The sequence below is a fragment of the Saccopteryx bilineata genome, chromosome 3 (genome assembly GCF_036850765.1).
Source record: "Saccopteryx bilineata isolate mSacBil1 chromosome 3, mSacBil1_pri_phased_curated, whole genome shotgun sequence".
NCBI lineage: Eukaryota > Metazoa > Chordata > Mammalia > Chiroptera > Emballonuridae > Saccopteryx > Saccopteryx bilineata.
The window spans coordinates 275,414,594-275,437,844 of record NC_089492.1 but is presented as its reverse complement, the minus strand read 5'-3'; the positions used below and the strand labels follow the sequence as shown (position 1 = coordinate 275,437,844).

General features: G+C 43.7%; 1 protein-coding gene across 1 annotated transcript in view; it reads left to right on the top strand.

Annotated features, from left to right (window-relative positions):
- The first annotated feature begins 9,328 nt into the window (after nt 1-9,328).
- Nucleotides 9,329-23,251, top strand: part of CLIC4 (chloride intracellular channel 4) — a 78,969-nt gene continuing 65,046 nt past the window's right edge. The window contains exon 1 of the mRNA XM_066270081.1: nt 9,329-9,586. Coding sequence (XP_066126178.1) covers nt 9,515-9,586 — 72 coding nt within the window. The 5' untranslated portion in view covers nt 9,329-9,514. The remainder of the gene's footprint in view (nt 9,587-23,251) is intronic.

The following is a 23,251-nucleotide window of genomic DNA, read 5'->3' as shown; positions in this document are numbered from 1 at the left end:
GTTGTTTATTGATTGCTTTCTCACATGTGCCTTGACCGCGGGCCTTCAGCAGACCGAGTAACCCCCTGCTGGAGCTAGCAACTCTGGGTCCAAGCTGGTGAGCTCTTTCCTCAAGCCAGATGAGCCCGCACTCAAGCTGACGACCTCGGGGTCTCGAACCTGGGTCCTTCCGCATCCCAGTCCAATGCTCTATCCACTGTGCCACCACCTGGTCAGGCAACTCTGCTTTATTCTTTGTGACTCTTATTACCTCCTGACATAGGCATATGGGGCTGGGTATTGGTTTATTATCTGACTTCTGAAATACATGTATTCTTTGTGAAAGTCCAGATGCTGTCTGTCCTGGGTCTGGAACAGTGCCTGGCACATAGTAGACCCTCCATAAAAATGGTGACATAAATGAACAAAGAGATCAAGTGAGACTGGTCACAATACTCACAGAATTTGCTAGTGTCTGGAAAAAGTAAAAAGCTGTTCAAATGCAAGGGAGAATAATAATAATTGGAAACTTAATACAGTACCTTATTTGGGTAGTAGGCCATTGAAGATCTTGGCTGCCATGTGTGTGAGTGGGGATTGGGATGGGGGAGGAAGGATTTCCTCTCAGCCAAGCTGCAGCAAGAGGCTAATGGCCTCCACAGGGATCCAATCCAATTAAGGCCCTGGCTCCAAGTCAACTCGGGTTTTCTTCCTGGCTGCAGCAGCTTCCAAGTGACAAAATGAAACCTGTAACTTTCCCAAGACGAGAGACAGTCAGTCTCCAGGGGAGCAGGGCAGAAAGGGGCTGAGGTAGGGTTTCTGCTCCCAGGGGAACAGATCTACATTGCGCCTAAATGGTTTTAATAGTGTGTGTGTGTGTGTGTGTGTGTGTGTGAGAGAGAGAGAGAGAGAGAGAGAGAGAGAGAGAGAGAGAGAGGGAGAGGAAGGAGAGGGAAAAAACTGGTACAGAGGTTGGGTCACCATCCTCAAGACCAGTCCTTGCAGGGAAGCAACTGGATGCAGTGGAAGAAACTGAGCTGCAAAGCAAGGAGACAGAGGTTCTTCTGCTCCCACCCAGCTGTGTAACTAGCCAGGAAGCCTAGACAGCGTGGAGGATGAGCCCTACCCAAGGTCACATAGCTCCCAACTGTGGAACCGGAAAGAGGGATGTCCACAATTTGAGACTTAATTGTACCCAGAATGCTTTCAAGTTGTTGTTTTTTTTAATCAGTTTCAGGGTAGGTAATACCCATAGAATGAAATTTTAGAGTTATAAAACAAAACAGTATATATAGTAAACAAATGTATACCTCTGTACCCAGTGACCAGTTCCTCTCTTTGAGGGTAAATACTGTTACCAACTTCTTGTATATCCTTCCAGAGAGAAATGCATAGATGATATACAGTTATGAAATGTGATACAGGTATGCAAATGTGATACAGAGGCATGCAAAGATGATATAGGAGTATCGCAATACATTTTAGATTCATATAGAGAGACCAACTATCATGATGCTTTGGAGTCTCCTTATTCTCAGAATAGATTACAACTCTTGATTTAGCAAAGCTTTTCTCCTTTATTTGTTCTAGTCTCATAGTGGGCACACTTCCTTTTTTTCTTCCTCCAATCTATTTGCTTATATTGTCATTTTTTTTAAATTTTGTAATTCATTATTTTATTTTTAAATTTTGTATTATATTTGTGGGGTTTTTTTTGTTTTGTTTTGTTTTTTTACAGAGACAGAGAGAGAGAGAGAGTCAGAGAGAGGGATAGACAGGGACAGACAGGAACGGAGAGATGAGAAGCATCAATCATTAGTTTTTCCTTGCGCGCTGCAACACCTTAGTTGTTCATTGACTGCTTTCTCATATGTGCCTTGACCGCGGGCCTTCAGCAGACCAAGTAACCCCTTGCTGGAGCCAGCGACCTTGGGTTCAAGCTGGTGAGCTTTTGCTCTAACCAGATGAGCCTGCGCTCAAGCTGGCGACCTTGGGGTCTTGAACCTGGGTCTCCTCCGATGCTCTATCTATTGCGCCACCGCCTGGTCAGGCTGTTTCTTATTTTTTAAAATTAAATTTATTGGAGTACACTGGTTAAAACATAATATCTAGGTGTACCGCTTTGTAATACAACATCTGTGTACTCCATTGTATTCTCACCACTCAAAGTCTAGTCTCCTTCCATCACCACGTATTTGACCTTCTTTACTCTCTTCATCCTGCCCCACCCCATTCCCTCTTGTAACCACCATTCTGTTGTCTGTATCTATGAATTTATTTATTTTGTTTTTTTTTGTTTTATCCCAATATGAGTGAAATCATACAGTTCTTGTCCTTTTCTGTCTTGTCTTATTTCTCAAGAATTGTCCATGTTTTGCAAATGGTAAGATTTCATCATTTTAATGGTAGAAGAGTATTTTCATTGTACAGTATATATGTACCGTATCGTCTTTATCCAATCATCCATCAGAGGCCACCCGGGCTGTTTTCCTGTCAACACTGCTGCAATAAACATAAGAGTACAGACATCTTTACAAATAAGTGTCTTCAAATTTTTCGGTAGATACCCAGAAGAGGGATTGCTGGGTCATATGATAGCTCTATTCTTAGAATTTTTGAGAAACTGCCATACTGTTTTCTATTGTGGCTACACTAATTTACATTCCTTGAAGCTTTGTTAATAAATCTTAAAAATGTGAATAATTATCAATCACATCTGTATAAGCTTTTCCTTCTTTCCCTGACTCAACAGAAGCCTCTGATACCTACATTGTTCCACCACTTGGCAGAAGAAGAAACTGAGGCTTGGTGAGGTGAAATTATTTGCCTAAGCTAGTAAGTAGCAGAGCTGGAATTTGAAATGAGGCCAGTGTAAAACATTTTTTTTTCTTTTCTTTTCAGAGACAGAGAGTGAGTCAGAGAGAGGGATAAACAGGGACAGACAGACAGGAACAGAGAGAGATGAGAAGCATCAATCATTAGTTTTTCATTGAACGTTGAGACACCTTAGTTGTTCATTGATTGCTTTCTCATATGTGCCTTGACTGTGGGCTTTCAGCAGACTGAGTAACCCCTTGCTGGAGCCAGTGACCTTGGGTTCAAGCTGGTGGGCTTTTTTTGCTCAAACCAGATGAGCCCGCGCTCAAGCTGGTGACCTCGGGGTCTCGAACCTGGGTCCTCTGCATCGCAGTCCGACACTCTATCCACTGAGCCACCGCCTGGTCAGGCTAAAAATATATTTTTTTAAGTATTCTTTATTTTTAGATTTATTTATTTATTTATTCATTCATTTTTAGAGAAAGAGGAGAGAGAGGGAGAGAGGAAAGGGGGAAGGAGCAGAAAGCATCAACTCCCATATGTGCCTTTACCAGGCAAGCCCAGGGTTTTGAACCAGCAACCTCAGTATTCCACATCACCACTTGATCCACACTGCACCACCACAGGTCAGGTGCAAAAATCTTTTGACCTCAGGAAGTGAGGCAAAGAAGGGAAGGAATTGGAAAGAAGTTTATGCAGAAGCAGAAGGTGATATTTTTTGAATGCCTACACTGTGCTGAAACTTTATATACTATCATTTTTAATGATCAAAAGGAGTGTTTGAGGCAGCATTATGGGAAGATGGCTGGCAAGGCATGGGCAACAAGGACAAAGAGATTTGGGTTTGATTATTGGCTCTGCCACTTATCAGCTGTGTGGCCCTAGGCAAACTGCTTAACTTTTCTGAGTCTCAGTTTTCTCCTTGGCACCCTTGTTAAAAATAGTACCTGGATGGTCCTCCTCTCCATGAAGGTCCATCTATTGAGTTCATCCTGTGGTCAGGAAGAACAACTCATGCACCCATGGTACTGGAACTCTGTTCCGAGAGCCAGAAAAGCAGAACTGAGATGTGTCCCCGTGTTTGTTGAGTGACGTTGCTTCCTCTGGGGCAGTCCAGATCCACGGTGGGGCAGGAAAGGTTGGTGCTTCTGTGGACACAGCATTCAGGTTAGACATTAGCCAAAGTTTTGAGTAAGTCACAATTGGCAAGGTTTTATAGGACCTGATTCACATCATGGTGACACAGCTAAAGCTCAAAGCTGCATTAGGGCTTTCCATAGCTGGGTTGCCCAACCTTACCAAAGATAAATTGAGCACTTATTATAAACTGTAGTGAGAAAAACAACAGTTTTCTAAATTATAAAATTTAGAAAGTGGGCCTGACCTGTGGTGGCACAGTGGATAAAGCGTCGACCTGGAAATGCTGAGGTCTCCGGTTCGAAACCCTGGGCTTGCCTGGTCAAGGCACATATGGGAGTTGATGCTTCCAGCTCCTCCCCCCTTCTCTCTCTCTGTCTCTCTCTCCTCTCTCTCTCTCTCTGTCTCTCTCTCTCCTCTCTAAAAAATGAATAAATAAATTAAAAAAAAAAATTTAGAAAGTGGGAGGTTAAAAGGCAATGTTTGAAATTTAAAATATTTGTTCTTTCACTCAATCTGGTTATTATTATCTTACTATGTTTCAGGCACTGATTTAGGCATAGGAGAACATAAATAATAACTGATGTTTATTAGCACTTAGCATATGTCAGGCAATGTGCTAAATGCTTTACATTAATTAAACTGTTTACTCTCCATAACAACCCTATAATATTATAATTGCCATCATTTTGTATGAGGAAAGTGAGATATAGAGAAGGTAACTTGTACAAAATCACACAGCTGGGAAGTTAAATATTTTGCTTAAGTAAAGATGGATATAACAAGGTTCCTTATGCTCCAAGAATCTACAGTATACCAAGGAAGAAGACATTGATGAGAATGGTAATCATAGCTAACATTTATTAAATGCTTTATATGGATTATCTCATTTAATCCTTACAGTGACTTTATGAGCTAGGCTCTGTTATATTCTGTTGTAGCTATGAGGACACTTGCTTGAGTTAGTAACTTGCCCAACTGGAATTTGAAATTGGACCAATTGCTAGGGAAGCCATCATTGGCAACTGCAAAATGACCCTGACTGCTCTGATGGGTGACATAGAATCCAGACCAATGCACTGGCACAAGGAAGCTCCTTGGAACAGGGGCATATTTGAGTTGAACTGCAAAGGATGATAGAAGACTACCTTTCCCCACACTTGTTTAGTATACAGTACGTATACAGTGCAGTGAAGAGATACTTGTGGGTCTAAATCTCAGCTCCACCATCTTCCCAGCTGAATAACTTGTGTTTATCTTGTCTGATCCTCATTTTCTTTCCTTTTTTTTTTTTAATTAAGTGAGAGGTGGGAGGTAGAGAGGCAGAAACAGACTCCCGCATGCACCACAACCAGGATCTACAAGCCCCCATAGGGTGATGCTCTGCCTATCAGGGGCTGCTGCCCCGTTGCTTGGCAACTGAGCTATTTCAATGCCTGAGGTGAGGCCATAGAGCCATACTCAGTGCCTGGGGCCAAATTGCTTGAACCATTTGATAAAGAGGGGGGGGGAGTGGTGGAGAAGCAGACAGTTGCTTTTCCTGTGTGTCCTGATGGGAATTGAACCAGGGACTTCCACATGCTGGGTCGATGCTCTACCGCCTAGCCAACCAGCCAGAGCCCTCATTTTCCTTAATTGTTAAGTGGGGACAATAAAAACCATTCTTCTGAAACCCCATGAGGGATAAATGAGGGATATAAAAACACCCAGCTAGATGTCTGGCAAGCAGCATGGGAGCACAGTGGTTGAGAGTGTGGACAGATGGATATAATAGCAATGGTTGGTCCCTACAGAGCACTTACCACATGCCAGGCACCATTCCAAGCTCTTAACATAGATTTACCTATCAGATCCTGTTATATAGATATTATTTTTAGATCCATTTTACAGAGGAGAAACTGAAGCACAGAAAGGTTAAATAATGTATCTGAGCTAGCAAATGACAGAGGCAGGATTGGAACCCAGGCAGTCTGACCCCAGAGTCCACTGTATATAGCACTTGACTCCTTTAATTGCAGAAAGTGAGGTTGAGACAGTCATCCATCAGCACCACAGAATCCGTAGTGGGAGGAGGGAAGTGTATCATCAGGAGAGGCTTTCTGGAGGCTCCATGCAGGTGACATTTGAGCAAAGACCTGAAGGAGGCAAGAAAGTGGGAATTGTAGGAATTCTGGGGAAAGAATATTCTGTGAAGGGAGAAGAGCAAGTGCAAAGGTTCTGAGGCAAGGGCTTGTTTGGCATGTTCAAGGAATAGCAAGGAGGCTTCCTGGTTGGGGTGGAGGAGAGTGAAGGGGAGAGTAATAAGAGATAAGGTCAGAAGGGTGTGTGGGGGGGGTGGTGGTGGTAGAGGAGAACACATCTCCACCCATCTTCAAGATTAGTGTGTTTTATAAAAAACATGAGTATAGACTCAAAATATGCATGCTTTTTGAAGTTCAAAAATGAGACTTGGAGACTTGAAGGCAGTATGATTATAAACCCTTCCCTGTATAAACATTCTCTCCCTCTGTCACCCTCCCAACACCAGCTCTGCCCATCCATATGAGTGAGCCACATGGGAGTAGAAATTAGAATATGTTGGTGTGAGTGACTATAACCAGATTTCTAAGCAGAGCCTCTGGGTCTAAGCCTGGGAGATCACCACCATCTCAGGGCTCTGTGGAGGACAATGCCACTGGTTTCTTCCCAGCTAAGATTTGAATTTAGTTAATAAGGCTTTAAAACCCCTGTTCTGCTCAGATTCCAGGCCATGGTCATCTTCATATCCTGGTCATCATCACAGCAAATGTTCACTGGTTCAAAAGAATTTAATAAATCCTCAGACACACCTCTGAAACCCATCCTAAAATAGTCCTTTGCCTCAGGGCCAGTCCAGGGCCTTCTTTCTTCTTCTTCCTCTTCTTTTTTTTTTTTTTTAACAGGGACAGAGAGAGTCAGAGAGAGGGATAGACAGGGACAGACAGACAGGAATGGAGAGAGATGAGAAGCATCAATTATCAGTTTTTCGTTGCTGACATCTTAGTTTTTCATTGATTGCTTTCTCATATATGCCTTGACCGTGGGCCTTCAGCAGACTGAGTAGCCCCTTGCTCGAGCCAGCGACCTTGGGTTCAAGCTGGTGAGCTTTTGCTCAAACCAGAGGAGCCCGCGCTCAAGCTGGCGACCTCGGGGTCTCAAACCTAGGTCCTCTGCGTCCCAGTCCAACGCTCTATCCACTGCACCACCATCTGGTCAGGCCCAGAGCCTTCTTTAAGGTTCTGTTTGGTCTTTTATCTTTTCTTCTTTTTTTTTTTTTCTGAAGCTGGAAACAGGGAGAGACAGTCAGACAGACTCCCGCATGCGCCCGAACCGGGATCCACCCGGCACGCCCACCAGGGGCGAAGCTCTGCCCACCAGGGGGCGATGCTCTGCCCCTCCAGGGCGTCGCTCTGCCGAGACCAGAGCCACTCTAGCACCTGGGGCAGAGGCCAAGGAGCCATCCCCAGCGCCCGGGCCATCTCTTGCTCCAATGGAGCCTCTGCTGCGGGAGGGGAAGAGAGAGACAGAGAGGAAGGAGGGGGGGTGGAGAAGCAAATGGGCACTTCTCCTATGTGCCCTGGCCAGGAATCGAACCCAGGTCCCCCGCACGCCAGGCCGACGCTCCACCGCTGAGCCAACCGGCCAGGGCCCTGTTTGGTCTTTTAGATCTGGATCTCCTTTGAACTGGTTCATCATTTTGGTTCCTTTTCAGGCAGGGGAGGAGGAGGCTGGAAGGGGACTTTGGTATAGCTCGTGATTCCGTGAAAAACTAACACTGGGTTCAGTTCAGAGTCCAACCAGGAGCTCAGTTTGTTTTTGGCTCACGTCCCCATTTAGGGGGCAGCCTCTCCCCATTTCTTTTCAACAAACAAGTTGGTATAGAGGGTGTTGAATATGATGCCATTTTGGCCTGCAGGGGCGAACAAAGACAATAAAAGGCTCAATGCAGTGATAACAACCATCACTGACTGTACAGGGCACAAGGACCAGTAAAATTATCTTTATGTAAGGGGTAACAAATTGGAGGCTTAGCGGTTTAGGAACCTTGAAATTTCAGGACAGTCTTACTCCAGAGAATGTGCTCCTAACCTCTGGAGTTCACTGCCTCTTTATCAAAGTACCTACAACAATATTTGAGCAACTTGCTTTGGTCTGGGAAAGGAAAAAGCTGCAGGTTTCATGTATTTTTATGCATACATTTAATTTGTTCAAACGTTAAGTCATCTGTGTTTGGCCTTCCCAGAGCTCATCATTCAACCTAATCAGGAAAGTGGGGAGGAGTAGCTGTGAGTCAAATATTACAGAAAGTCAGAAGAGGAAACAAGTAACTGTTTCCAGCAGGGGTGACATTTGCCCAGACATTCAACAGTAGTGAATCTGGACTGGGTGCTACTGAGTGACTGGCTCAAAGTATCACTGCCCCTGTTTCCAGTGCAATTTTTCTGGTTTGAGGACCTCTAAATCAAAATTGGCCTGGTGCTTGTTAAAATGTGAAGTTCTTCCTTCTCTGGAGGAGAATCAGAGAATTGGATAACGCAGATCTGGGGGTAGTGCCAGGTGGAGCTGATGCACACTGAAGTTTGTCAGGTGAAGGGGTGGGGGTAAGAAATCGGTCCAGGCAGGAGGAACAGCATGGATAACGATTTGGGAGCCGTTCGTGGTCTGAAGACATTGGGGTCGTCGTTCAGGACTAAGTTCTGGGAGGACAGGGATCCTGCCCGCACTGTTTAAATATTTGGGAAATACCAGTAATCACCTGGCAAACTTGAGTGTTCCTCAAATTCACCTGGGTGCTAGGCTGGCTCCCAAAGTGGAAGTGACAAGAGAGTCAAAGGAAAAAACGAAGAAGGAAAGAAAATGTACTTCTAAGGGATGAAAACTTTCCAAAAAGTTGTCCTGGAAAAGGCAGGTCCACCTAACAGAGGGAGTTGGGGAAGTGGCCACTTTGGGAGAGTGCAATGAATCCCGAAGCTGCAGCTGGGGAGATGGCAGGAAGCGCCTTCTCGCCTCCCTAGGCGGGCTGAAGGCATGAGGTCACCTGGCCTAACGCCAGCAGCAGCTGCGAGGCCGCGCCCGCGCTGCGGCGGGAGGCGGTGTCAGGCTCCAGCCCACGGGGGATTTTTTTATTTCCCGCCCATTCGGGAGGTGTGGCTCGGGTCCCGCTCAATGTCCGCGCCTAGGCCACGCCCCCGACCAGGGCCACTCCCCCTTAGTTGCCTCCAGGCGCCGGGGCGGTTCTTCTTTCTTCCCCGCCCAAGGCCACGCCCCTGAGGTCCAGCAGTTCCTTTTTCTCCCAAGAGGTCAGAAACGTCGGGCATTGGCCCCGCCCCAACGAGGCCCCGCCCCCCGTCCCGCCCTCCCTCCGCCCCAAGGATTGAAGCGGCTCGGGCTGCGGTCGCCCAGGAGTCACGCTCGAGGCGTGGGGTGGTGCTGAGCGGAGGCTGAGGCGAGCTCGACGCCGGGACTGTCCGGGAGGCGCAGCGCGTCGGGAGCCCACACCAAGTAGCTCCGGAGCAGAAGCAGCTGCCGCTAGCACTGTCCGCGGAGCCCAGCCGAGCCGGCCATGGCGTTGTCGATGCCGCTGAACGGGCTGAAGGAGGAAGACAAAGAGCCCATCATTGAGCTCTTCGTCAAGGTGAGCGCTCGCCTGCCGTCCCGCTCGGCGGAGCCCCCGGCGCCTGCCGGAGTGCGGGTTCGGCGTCCCTGGGCACTCGTCGGCCCCGGTGCCCCCGCAGCGCCCCCGCGCGGCGTCCAGCACCGGGGGCTGAGGAAAGTGTTCTTCCCGTACCCCCAACCCATTGTCTCGGGCGCTCCGCGCTTTCCCGCCGCCGAGGTCGGTCCAGGGAGCTGGGGTGGGACCGGGACCGGGACCGGGGCCCCCGAACGCTATAACTCCGGGGTGGTCCTCACCGCCTCCAGCCCCGCGGGCTCTGGCGGACGCCAGACCGTGGTACCACCTTCGAGGGGACTAGCTGTTCCCCTCCGGCCCCGGAGCTCTCTTGACCAGGGCGGGGGTGGGTCCGGTCACCCAGCCCGGCCCCTGACCCCCTCCCACCCCTTGTGCCCTCTTCGTCCTCTCCCAGCCCGGGAGCCGAAGCCTAGAGCCAGCGATGAGACGAACTGAACTTCTTTGGACGCTTTCTGAAAGAACGTTTCTTTCCCCGCTGGTGTGAAGCTGTAACTTGAATGTTCCATACAATCTTTAAAAAAAAAAAAAATTTTTTTTTTTTTAAAAAGAGCAGACATTCCTGGGCTTCCGGAAAAGCCCGAGATTCCCAACTTGGGTTTTCCTGTTTTAGGTACTTTACCACCATCTGGTTTTCTTGTGTCTCAAGCGCGGAATGTTTTGTATGATGCAACATTTTGGCTGCTCCCGTCGGTGTTGCCGCCTCGGGAAAGATTGTGTGCTCTTTTGTTTTGAAAGAAAACCTGATGAGGGCAAGAATTCCTAATAACTTGCTTGGACTTTGAAGGGTTGATTTTCCCCTCTGGTCTCTTAAATTTTTATGTCCTGGAACTACCTTATTTGCTTACAAATACTGCTCCTGTCCTTTCTCCCCCCCCCCCCCCCTTTAATGTTTTTTTCATTTGAGCAAAGGAGACAGAAGTTAGGAACGTCTGGAATCAGCTACCTCCCTCAAAACTTCTTTAAAATCTTCTAGATTCTCTTAGTCACTTACTTCAGTACATTGAAAGCGAGGCTCTGAAAGGAAGTTAACAAAAGTCCAGAACAATTAAATTGCTCCCCCCCCCCCCCCCAGTTTTTATTTTAACGAAGGGAAGACATTGAAAGGTGTATTTGAGGCATGGACAGAACTGATCTACAAGTGACCCAAACAGTGTCTGGTTTTGGATTATCAGTTTAGAAACATTTTGGTCTACAGAACTGAAACAGGAGATAGGTAGAGAAACCCCAGAATATCTTAAAAGAGTTTCAGTTACTTGGGGTGACAGAGTACTCTGAGGTGCAGAGGAGGTCAGAAGGAAGCTGAAATAAGAGAAAGGAAGAGGAGTGGAAGGCAGCATGGAGACGGGCGAAGAGTGGGTCAGAGATTGGTGTTAATTTTTTTTTCTTTCTTTCCCTGGCTGGATAGCTTGGTTGGTTAGAGCAGTGGTCCCCAACCCCTGGGCTGCGGATACCGGTCGGCAGAGAAAGAATAAATAACTTATATTATCTCCGTTTTATTTATATTTAAGTCTGAATGATGTTTTATTTTTAAAAAATGATCAGATTCCCTCTGTTACATCCGTCTAAGACTCACTCTTTTCTTTTTTTTTTTGCATTTTTTTGAAGCTGGAAACAGGGAGAGATAGTCAGACAGACTCCCGCATGCGCCGGACCGGGATCCACGTGGCACTGGGCGATGCTCTGCCCACCAGGGAGCGATGCTTTGCCCATCCTGGGCGTCGCCATGTTGCGACCAGAGCCACTCTAGCGCCTGAGGCAGAGGCCTCAGAGCCATCCCCAGCGCCCGGGCCATCTTTGCTCCAATGGAGCCTTGGCTGCGGGAGGGGAAGAGAGAGAGACAGAGAGGAAGGAGAGGGGGAGGGGTGGAGAAGCAAATGGGCGCTTCTCCTGTGTGCCCTGGCCGGGAATCGAAACCGGTTCCTCCGCACGCTAGGCCGACGCTCTACTGCCGAGCCAACCGGCCAGGGCCTAAGACTCACTCTTGACGCTTGTCTTGGTCAAGTGATACATTTATCTGTCCCACCCTAAAGGCCAGTCTGCGAAAATATTTTCTGACATTAAACCCGTCTGTGGCCCAAAAAAGGTTGGGGACCACTGGGTTAGAGCATAGTCCTGATAGACAAAGGTTGTGGGTTTGATCCCCAGTCAGGAACAGATTGATGTTTCTGTCTGTCTCCTTTCCTTTTCTCTCTAAAAGTCAATAAATAAATTAAAAAATTTTTTTTTACTGAAATAGCAATAGAAGGAATATCCATAAACTCAAAAACAGTCCACTAAAAACCTAAAAAAGCCTGATCTGTGGTGGCGCAGTGGATAAAGCGTCGACCTGGAAGTGCTAAGATTGCTGGGTTTACTGGTCAGGGCACATATGGGAGTTGATGCTTCCTGCTCCTCCCCTCATTTCTCTTTCTTCCTCTCTCTCCCCTTTCTAAAATGAATAAATAAAAAGTATTAAAAAAAAAGAATAATTTGTTCCTAGTGGCAAATGAAAAAAACAAACAAACCTAAAAAACATGATAATGGTGAAAATTTAGAAGTAGCATTAAGTTTTGTATCTGATAAGAGCACTGTCAGTAATGGTTTCTTTTCTGTATTGTATTGGAGGTGCTAGCCAATACAATAAGACAAGAAAAAAATGAAATATATGAATTAGGTAGGGATCAGTGCCCTGCTTACTATTAATTTAACCTTTAAGTTAGAAGGAGAGGGATGTGGTGCACTGTTCTCTAAATTTGAGTCATTTGCATACCCATTTCCAGTTTTCTTTTTTTGTATTAGATCAGTATTATTTATTAAATACTACTAGCTTCTTAAAAAATATAGCTTAGCCTTAAGCAGTAATTCCTGTGAAACTATGGGTTAGGTATGGTTTTCATAAGTATGACCATAAAAACATGTTTGTGAACCAGCTGAAAGCATCCTGTTTACCCCTAGTTGTAACCCTTTTGTGAGCCTTGGTGGCAGAGAACCAGGGTTCAAGTCAAAGTTCTTTACTCATGGGCTTGGTTACTCTGGGCTAGTTGTTTTCCTTCTCTGAGACTTATTTTCCTCATTTGGGAATTAAGAGGTGAACTGTTTTCTGCTGCCCTGTGATTCAACATAGGCTGAACTTTGTACTGATGTAAACCAGGATAGTTGTTTCAAGGGGGGTGGGGAGGGAAGAGGGCCAGATAAATTGTGGTAAAGAGTATTTTTAATTTCTTTTCAAAACGTATGTGCGGGAAATGCAAATGGGGGAAAATACCCTTGTAAATATAGTTATTTTGAAAGTAGTGAGGGGGCATTGTTGTCCAGTGCAGTATTTTAAACAGTGTTAATTATTCTGCCAAAAGGTTTCTGTAGCAGGAAACAATCATCTGCACTTAAAGCACATGAGTGAAAAACATTGAGCCTACCTGTTTAAGTAGCTTTAAATTTAAGATAAATAGTCTAAGACCTTATCAACTAGTATGACTGGAGTCAAAACTACATTTTCCTTCCTTGTGAGTATTGTTTTTGGAATTTCTTGCCCATGAGCCCATTGAATCCTGTTCACCTTTATAACAGCAGCTGTCCATCCTTTTTTTTTTTGGAGAGAGAGAGAGATGAGAGATGAGAAACATCAACTCATAGTTGCATCTCTTAAGTTGTTCATGATTGCTTCTCATACATGCCTTGACTGAGAAGGGGTGTGTGTGTGTGTGTGTGTGTGTGTGATTAAAGCAGAGCCAGTGACCCCTTGCTCCAGCCAGTGACCACAGGGGTGTGTGTGTGACTAAAGCAGAGCCAGTGACCCCTTGCTCCAGCCAGTGACCACAGGGGTGTGTGTGTGACTAAAGCAGAGCCAGTGACCCCTTGCTCCAGCCAGTGACCACAGGGGTGTGTGTGTGACTAGAGCAGAGCCAGTGACCCCTTGCTCCAGCCAGTGACCACAGGATCATTTTGATGATCTCATGCTTAAGCTGGCAACCCCATGCTCATACTTCTGAGCCTGAGCTCAAGCAGGTGACATTGGAGCTTTGAACCTGGTACCTCAGTGTTCCTGGTTGACGCTCTATACAGTACACTGCATCACCACTGGTTAGGTAGCAGTTATCCATGTTTGTTTGTTTACCTCAACACTGATAGGATAGGAACCCTCCCACTAGTAAAGAGGCTTACAAAGGCTACTTCCACTACCCTGAGGGACCTGGTAGGTGTATGTATTTTGTTAACACCAGCATCTAAGGTCTTACCTGACTGCTGCCTGAGTTTCTAATCCAGTTTGTTCACTTACTGCTTGTGTGGGTTTTTTTTTATTTTTTTTTATTGTGTGTTTTAAGACCTGTTGCTGAAACCTTTCTGTGCCTCATCTGCACAGTTGGGATATTAATAGACCAACCTCATGGGATTAAACTAGTTAATATATGTGACATAGAACAGTGACTAGTACACAGTAAGCAAATAAATGTGAATCATGTGTCATTTTGTATGTACATATTTAGATGCAAATCCTCCTACTAGATAGTAAGGGATTAGGGTGGTGGTAGTAAAAAAAAATCTTGTGCAGAGTGGCTTAACACAAGAATAGCTGGTTTTTTTTCCCTTAAGTGAGAAGTGGGAGGCAGAGAGACAGAGTCCCATGTGCGCCCAGACTGGAATCCACCCAGAAAGTCCCCTATGGGGGAGTGCTCTGCTCTTCTGGGATGTTGCTCCATTGCTTTGTTGCTCAGCAACCGAGCTATTTTAGTGCCTGAGGCAAGGCCATGGATCAATCCTTAGCGCCTGGGGCCAACTTGCTCCAACTGAGCCATGGCTGCAGGAGGAGAATAGAGAAGGGTGTGAGAGAGGGAGGAGTGGAGAAGCAGATGGTTGCTTCTCTTGCCTGCCCTGACCAGATTGAACCTGGGACATCCACATGCCAGGCCAACACTACCACTGAGCCAACAGGCCAGGACCAAGAATAACTGTTTCCTTGAGATATTTGGCCTGATATCCAGTGTGCTTGGAACCTCGAGCCAGGCTGCTTGGCTTGGATCTGGCTTCCAGTGGTATCAGGCAAATTTCATAAGATCTCAGTATCTTGTTTTCCTGACCTCTAATATCAGGATAATAATGATAACAATTTTATAGGTTTGCTAAAGAGATTAACTGGTAATCTGTGTGTGTTAATTAGTCTAAACTACCGCTGTAATAATCTACCCCAAACAGTGGTTCAAATAAGATGGAAATTTACTTTCTTTCTTGCTTCACAGTTCAGTTAGGGTGTCCTAGATGTTGGGTGGCTTTCCTCCTTAGAGTTATATAGGGATTAAGGCTCTTTCCAGTTGTTTTTCCACCAACCCTCCCGAGCAGTGGTAGTCTACCTGGTCCCTACCGCCCACTAGTGGGCGTTCCAGCTTTCATGGTGAGCGGTAGTTGAACAACCAAAGTATAAATAAAAAGATTTAACTATATAGTAAATTGTTTTATAAAGATTTATTCTGCCAAACTTAGTGAAAATCCAACATAAAGTACTTGGTAAGTAATTATTATTATATGCTTTAACTTGCTGTAACTCTGCTTTATAAATTTTATAAAGTGAAGTTACTTCCCTACTTTATAAATCACCATTACTGTGGAACCGGTGGGTGGTTAGAAAATTTTACTACTAACAGAGATACAAAAGTGGGTGGTAGGTATAAAAAGGTTGACTACCCCTGCTCCAGAGTATTGTCCTCTTGAGAAGTCAAAGCTGGTGGCTGAGAAGTCCTGGTTGCAGCCAGTGGGAAGTGGAGAGTATGGAGGACCCCAGTCCAGAAGTTCTACCTGTCACTTCCTTTCATATTTCACTGGGAAGAGCTTAATCACATGTTTTCATTTAACTGCAAGGGATGCTAGAAAACGTGATCTAGTCATCTATCACTCCGTGTAAAGCTTTAGAAATAGTGTTTGGCACACAGTCAACACCTATTTTTGTTGTTGATGATAGTATATTCCTTAAAAAAAATTTGTTTTCTTTGATTTGAGAGAGAAGCATTGACTCACTGTTCCACTTAGTTGTCCTGTTTAGTTGTATACTTGTTGATTTGCTTCTCATATGTACCCTGACTGGGGATTGAACTCACGACTTTGGTGCACCAGACGATACTTTATTCGCTGAGCCACCTGGCCAGAGCCTAGTATATTATTTTACTTTATGTTATCTTATTTTTTTTGGAGAGAGAGAGTCAGAGAGGGGGACAGATAAGGACAGACAGGAAGGGATAGAGATGAGACACATCTAGTCTTTGTTGCAGCTCCTTAGTTGTTCATTGATTGCTTTCTCATATGTGCCTTGACAGGGACAGGGAGACTACAGTAGAGTGACTGACCCCTTGCTTAAACCAGTGACCTCTGGGCTCAAGCCAGTGACCATGGGGTCATGTCTGTGATCCCATGCTCAAGCCAGATGAGCCTGCGCTCAAGCTGGCAACCTTGGGGTTTTGAACCTGGGTCCTCCGTGTCCCAATCTGACACTTTATCCATTGCGCCACCGCCTGGTTAGGCAAGTATATATTACTCTTAAATGTGGGCATCATTAATAGAATTCATGGATTTTGTCAATCCTTAAAATTACAGAAAAGCTTCTATGTGAGTATTTCCCCCCATAGGTTTCTAACACAAGGGTTAAGAACCACTTTTCTAAAAAAGTAAATGGTGACATTCTAATTTCAAGCATATTTCATACAAGTAAGGTATAGAAGAAAGGTTTGGGCTAGTTGATCACTAAAGTCTTTTCTATCTGGTTATCTGTGACTTTTTCTGGCGTGAGCTAGTACTGTGTTAATACTGAGTTGAGTACCATGCGAGGTATAAGAAATTACTAAACATTTCTTCTCTTTGGGTATGTAAATTTTATTGGAAAGAAGACAATACAAGGTGGTACGTGTTTAAGGAGTCAAGTGTGGCTCACATTAAGTTGAATTAGGATATGAAGAAAGATGAAAGTAGGTTTGAACTTGACCTTGAAAAAGTAGATGATATAGGTAGATTGGGAATAGCCAAGAATGGGATTGTTAGTTGTGACATCATTTGTAAACAAGAGATAGATTGATACTTTTGAGAGAAGGAACCAGGAGTGATTTAAATCCATAATGACAGGGAGACAAGTTATTTAAAAATTGAGGATGAGACTGTGTATTTATTTAATAATTTTTAAACATTTATTTTATTTATTTATTTATTTATTTTTTATTATTATTTTTTTTGTATTTTTCTGAAGCTGGAAATGGGGAGAGACAGTTAGACAGACTCCCACATGGGCCTGACTGGGATCCACCCGGCACACCCACCAGGGGGCGATGCTCTGCCCCTCCGGGGCGTCGCTCTGTTGTGACCAGAGACACTCTAGCGCTTGGGGCAGAGGCCAAGGAGCCATCCCCAGCGCCTGGGCCATCTTTGCTCCAATCGAGCCTCGCTGCGGGAGGGGAAGAGAGAGACAGAGAGGAAGAAAAGGGGGAGCGGTGGAGAAGCAGATGGGCACTTCTCCTGTGTGCCCTGGCCGGGAATCAAACCCGGGACTTCTGCACGCCAGGCTGACGCTCTACCACTGAGCCAACCGGCCAGGGCCAATTTATTGATTTTAAAGAGTGAAGAAGGGGGAGAGAGAGACAGAGAGAAAGGGAGAGAGGGAGAGAGAAGGAGAAACATTGACTTGCTATTCACGCATCCATGTATTCATTGGTTGCTTCTTTTATGTTGTAGAGATTGAACCTACAAATTTGGCATATTGATATGACACTAATGAACTGAACTACCCAGCCAGGGCGAGTATGAGCCTTAAAATGTGATTTAGGTTTTTGCTAATATATATAATTTCCCTAGCCTTGTTTTGTTCTCCCAACACTTTTTCTATTTTTTGGATTACTGTCAATTTAAAAACTTCCTAGTGGCTTTAGGAGGATGTGAATTGATCATACAGATGGGCAAACTCTTATCTGTTTTGCCAGTATAAATACAGTGGGGGTTTTCTATGTTTTGTTTTAAAGGTAGGCTTCAATTTCCTCTTTTTAAAAAACACAGACAAGCCTGACCAGATGGTGGCGCAGTGGATAGAGTGTTGGACTGAGATGCGGAAGACCCCGGTTTGAGACCCCGAGGTCGCCAGCTTGAGCGCAGGCTCATCTGGTTTGAGCAAAGCTCACCACCAGCTTGGACCCAAGATCTCTGGCTTGAGCAAGGGGTTACTTGGTTTGCTGTAGCTTCTCGGTCAAGGCACATATGAAAAAACAATCAGTGAACAACTAAGGTGTCCCAACAAAAAACTAATGATTGATGCTTCTCATCTCTCTCTGTTCCTGTCTGTCTGTCCCTATCTATCCCTCTCTCTGACTCTCTCTCTGTTTCTGTAAAAAATAAAGAAAAAAAGAAAAATACCCAGACAAATGAAATGAATTTTCTATAGGAAATGATGATGAGAATTTTGTTCTAATAATGGAACAAAAACTAATTCAACATCAATATAGTGTTACCTTGGATGTAATTGGTTTGCCATTTGAGGTTTCCAGAGGGGAAATTTTAGGAGCTAGAAATAAATGTAAAAATGTGATGTTAGTGGGAACTCTGTTCTAAGTTTTGTTTGAGCTGTTACTGAATATCTGACACTGCCACTCTTAACAAAGGCCAAGGTGAGCCTGACCACGCTGTGGCGCAGTGGATAGAGCGTTGGACCGGGATGCAGACGACCCAGGTTCGAGACCCCAAGGTCTCCAGCTTGAGCGTGGGCTCATCTGGTTTGAGCAAAAGCTCACCAGTTTGAACCCAAGGTCGCTGGCTCCAGCAAGGGGTTACTCGGTCTGCTGAAGGCCCGCGGTCAAAGCACGTAGGAGAAAGCAATCAATGAACAACTAAGGTGTTGCAATGCGCAGTGAAAAACTAATGATTGATGCTTCTCATCTCTCTCCGTTCCTGTCTGTCTGTCCCTGTCTATCCCTCTCTCTGTCTCTGTAAAAAAATAAAATAAATAAAATTAAATGAAAACAAAGGCCAAGGTGATAATTTTGGTTAAATGTAAAAGATCTGAGAGAAAGGAACCCAAAATGGAAAAGGAACAGGAGACTTCTAGGCCAAGGGAACTGAACATGTGAGAAGTCTAACACAGTATGAATGATAATAGAAAAGAGGCAAAGCGCAGGGCGTAGCTGTCACTAAAAGTCACATTTGGTTTGGAGGAATGCTTACAGAGGTGCCTGGAAGCAGTTAAAGGACGATGAGCAAGACTTTCCCACTTCCTGTTTCACTGGTGCTGTGGAGCCTTGCTGGTGTCTCCTGAATAGGGAATTAGCGAGTCCATAAAAGGGAAATATATTAGGCAGGATGGCAAGTGTGATTAAGACACGAATTAAGATTTCTATCAAGTAAGAGAGTAAGTTAGGATGGGTTTGCCCATTTTAGAGGCCGTTGTAGAGAATGGAAAGGGAGTTTCTGAAGGAAAATAACATTTAGGTCATGATTACAAATCGTCCATATATGATTTAACAGAAATCTAAATTTAATTCAGGGCATTGGTTTGTGAATTCTCTTGGAACTTTTAATCCTCTTACCTTTCTTTGAGATTTGGCTTTCATCTGTCAGTGCTTAGTACCAAGTATTGGTACAAGGAATATCAGTTAACCTTATTTGGTTTGTTATTTTTCTTAATTTAAAATATAAAACCAGGAGACTATCTTAGTTTAAATTTATGAAAATAACAACTTAATGTAGAAAATAAGACTATATCAAATAGTTATAACAAAGATGGACTAGGTCATAGTGGTTGGCAAACTCAATCAACAGAGCCAAATATCAACAGTACAACGATTGAAATTTCTTTTGAGAGCCAAATTTTTAAAACTTAAACTATATAGGTAGGTACATTCCTTATCGAAGTAGCGCCCGCACGTGGTATTTTCTGGAAGAGCCACACTCAAAGGGCTGCATATGGCTCGTGATCTGCAGTTTGCCGATCAGGGGACTAGGAGCATCTTAAATTTTTTTATTTATTTATTGATTTCAACAAGAGAGGAAGGGAAAGACAGGAACATTGAGCTGTTCCTATATGTACCCTGAGTAGGGATTGAACTGGCAACCTCTGCACTTCAGGACCATGCTCTAACCAACTGAGCTATCCAGCTAGGGCGGAGCATCTTAAATTTTTTTTTTTTTTAGATTTTATTTGTTCATTTTAGAGAGAAGAGAGAGTGAGAGAGAGAGTGCGAGAAGGGGGGAGGAGCAAAAAACATCAACTCCCATATGTGCCTTGACCGGGCAAGCCCAGGGTTTCAAACTTACAACCTCAGGTTTCCAGGTCAACACTTTATCCACTGCACCACCACAGGTCAGGCGAGCATCTTAAATTTTAAAGTCAATATTTTGAAGAAGTAGTAATATTAGAACCACGGCCAGGTTCATCATGCATATATTTTATTTTCATAGATTTTTTTTTTTTTGAAGCTGAATACAGTGTGATTGTGAGCAAGGAGTGTAACAAGCCCCCCTCCCCTTTTGAAATAAAATTATTACTTCCAACTTTTCATGCCTCTTTCCTATTATCATTCATACTGTGTTAGGCTTCTCATGTGTTCAGTCCCCTTGGCTCAGAAGTCTACTGTTTTTTTCCCCCCATTTTGGGTCCCTTTCTCTCAGATTTTTACATTTAACTAAAATTACCACTTTGGCTTTTGTGGATAGCATTGTTAGATATTCAGTAACATGTGAAATAATTCGATCTTATGAAAGGGATTTAGTTTTTATTCTAATAGAGTAGCAAAAATATCAATCATCTGTAATAATGTAAGTATTGAAATTTACCACATGCAGTGTAGCTGTTGATATGTGAGAGAGAAGGAAAAAATCTGAACAGAATTGGAGAATACAATGTCAATTTATTGAAAGCTGAAGTAATTAAGAACTTTTAAGAATATGTAAGTTCTATGCATGTTTTCCTCCTTTAATAACCAGTTACTTTATTTTGAACGTGAAGACCAGGTGGTAGATTACTAGGGTGAAAGTTCATTAAAAAACTAAAGACAATCAAATTAGGCTATTGTGCTACTTAGGAAAATGAGACTAGTCAAGAAAAAAAGAAGGTGGTTACTTAAATGAAATTTTGGTTGGGTTTTTTTTTGTGTGTGTGTGTATTTTTCTGAAGCTGGAAACGGGGAGGCAGTCAGACAGACTCCCGCATGTGCCCGACCGGGATCCACCTGGCATGCCCACCAGGGGGCAATGCTCTGCCCATCTGGGGCGTTGCTCTGTTGCATCCAGAGCCATTCTAGTGCCTTAGGCAGAGGCCATAGAGCCATCCTCAGCACCCGGGCCAACTTTGCTCCAATGGAGCCTTAGCTGTGGGAAGGGAAGAGAGAGACAGAGAGGAAGGAGAGGGGGAGGGGCGGAGAAGCAGATGGGCACTTCTCCTGTGTGCCCTGGCCAGGAATCGAACCCTGGACTCCTGCACGCCAGGCTGACGCTCTACCACTGAGCCAACCGGCCAGGGCCAAAATTTTGGTTTTGAACGTACATATATGATCAAGGCTGAATTGAAGAATTTTTAGATATAAACCTAAGGAGAGTGTGAAGTTTAATATTACTTGATGTTCTAGGTTACAGCATATTTTAGTTAACACAAGGAATCTAAAATTTTGTTTTAAAAATTAGGGTTTGTTGATTCTTCATTAAGTCATGTAAAAGCTGTTGCTAATCATCAGTAACATAGATTTCATTTACATTTTATAATTGTCAGCAAGAGCCTTGATTGCAAATACACTTTTTAAAATGGTTTAACATAAATAGTAGCTAACTTTAGTCTATATTAGTTTAAACATTGACCCTAAATTTGGAAAATAATTTATTTTTTGCTCCCTAATGTATTCATTTGTATATATTATTCTCTTTTTAAAATTTTTCATTGATTTTGGGGGGGTGGTGAGGAGATAGGGAAGCATCAACTCGTTCTACTTAGTTGTTCCATTTAGTTGTGTACCCATCGATTGCTTCGTGTACAATGAATGCCCTGACTGGAGATTGAATCTGCGATCTTGGCGCACCAGGGCAATGCTTGATCCACTGAACCGCTCAGCTAGGGCTAAAAATGTTGTTTTCAACTGTAAAAGCTATGTAGTTTTAACTGTAGACAACTTAAAAGATGTATAAAAGCACAAATAAAATAAAAAGCACTTATAAACCATCCTTCTAGAAGTGGCTACTGTTATCTGTTTTGTTATATATACTCATCTTTTTATTTTTTTCTACTTGAAAGGAGGGGAGATAGATAGATTCCTGCATGCACCCCTGACTGAGATCCACCCAGCAACCCCTGTCTGGGGCTGATGCTCAAATCAGTGAAGCTATCCTCAGCGCCCAGGGCTGATGGTCAAACCAATTGAGCAACTGGCCATGAGAACAGAAGAGAAAGAGAAGGCAGAGAGGAAGGGGCACACAGGAGAAGCAGATGGTCACTGAACCAACTGGCCAGGGCCTATACTCATCTCTTTAATAAACTGCATGAGTTACTGATGAGAGTTCATGTGTAGTGTTTTAATGTTCTTCATGACAGCAGAATACTTGAATGAATGAAAAATGAAGCCCAAGGGCAATCTAATACATAACGTGTATTGAGTGAGCTGGTTTAAAGAAAATTTACTTTATTTAGGGTTTATCAAAATTCCTAAATGGTATTAAAGGAGCATTTACCCTGTTTGATCTTTGCTGGAAGAAAGCAAGCTTTTATGTTGTAAAATCTGCCAACACCTAGAATTTCTCATACTATAGGTATTGATTAAATGGTTTGAAGGTGCACCCTCCCTTTGTGCTGTGTAAGAGAAATCTGTTCTGAAAATCCAAATTATTTTTTAGTATTAATTTCCCCCTCTAATATTTATGCTCATTTTATAGTTGGAGGATGTAAGATACAATCTTTGCCTAGAACAGTTGATTGCAGTATAGGGATCATAATAGATGTAAACATTAGTTGAATACTTTCTGGGCACTGGGTGCTGGAGAGAGAAAGGAATAAGAACATGTCCCTTGACTTCAAGGAGCTCATAATACTCTAATGCAGTGATTTTCTTTCGTTTTGTTAATTGCTTTTAATTTTTTAAATTAATTAAATTTAAAAATTGAATTTAAAAATGGAGTGATACTGGTTAACAAACTTATACAGGTTTCAGCTGCACAGTTCTGTAGCACATGTGTATTCTGTATTGTGTGTTCACCACCCCAAGTCAAGTCTCCATTTATCCAACTATGCCCTCCTCCACTTTTCCCCTTCCTCTTTCCCCTGGCTAACCAGCAGTTTGCAAAAAGAGTGTGCCACAAGAATTTTTAAAACATGCCATGTCTGACCATTTAGTCAGGGGCACTGACTTCTTTTCCCTTAGATTACCAAATAAGAAAATGACAGTGGCCAACACAATAGCCGTCTGGTGTGAATGAATCAAAATTATACCTATTTTTTTTGTCAGATTGGCAAAATATACATTTTTTGGTGTGCTATGGAATTTTAGTAATTAGTAATTAGTTTAATATCGGCTATGAGAGGAAAATGGTTGAAAATCTCTGCCCTAATGAAGTCAAAAGATGAGTGATGGCTTTCTCCTATGTAATACAGTTACTTTTTGTCTTAAGCATTTTTATTTTACTTTTTAATATATTTTA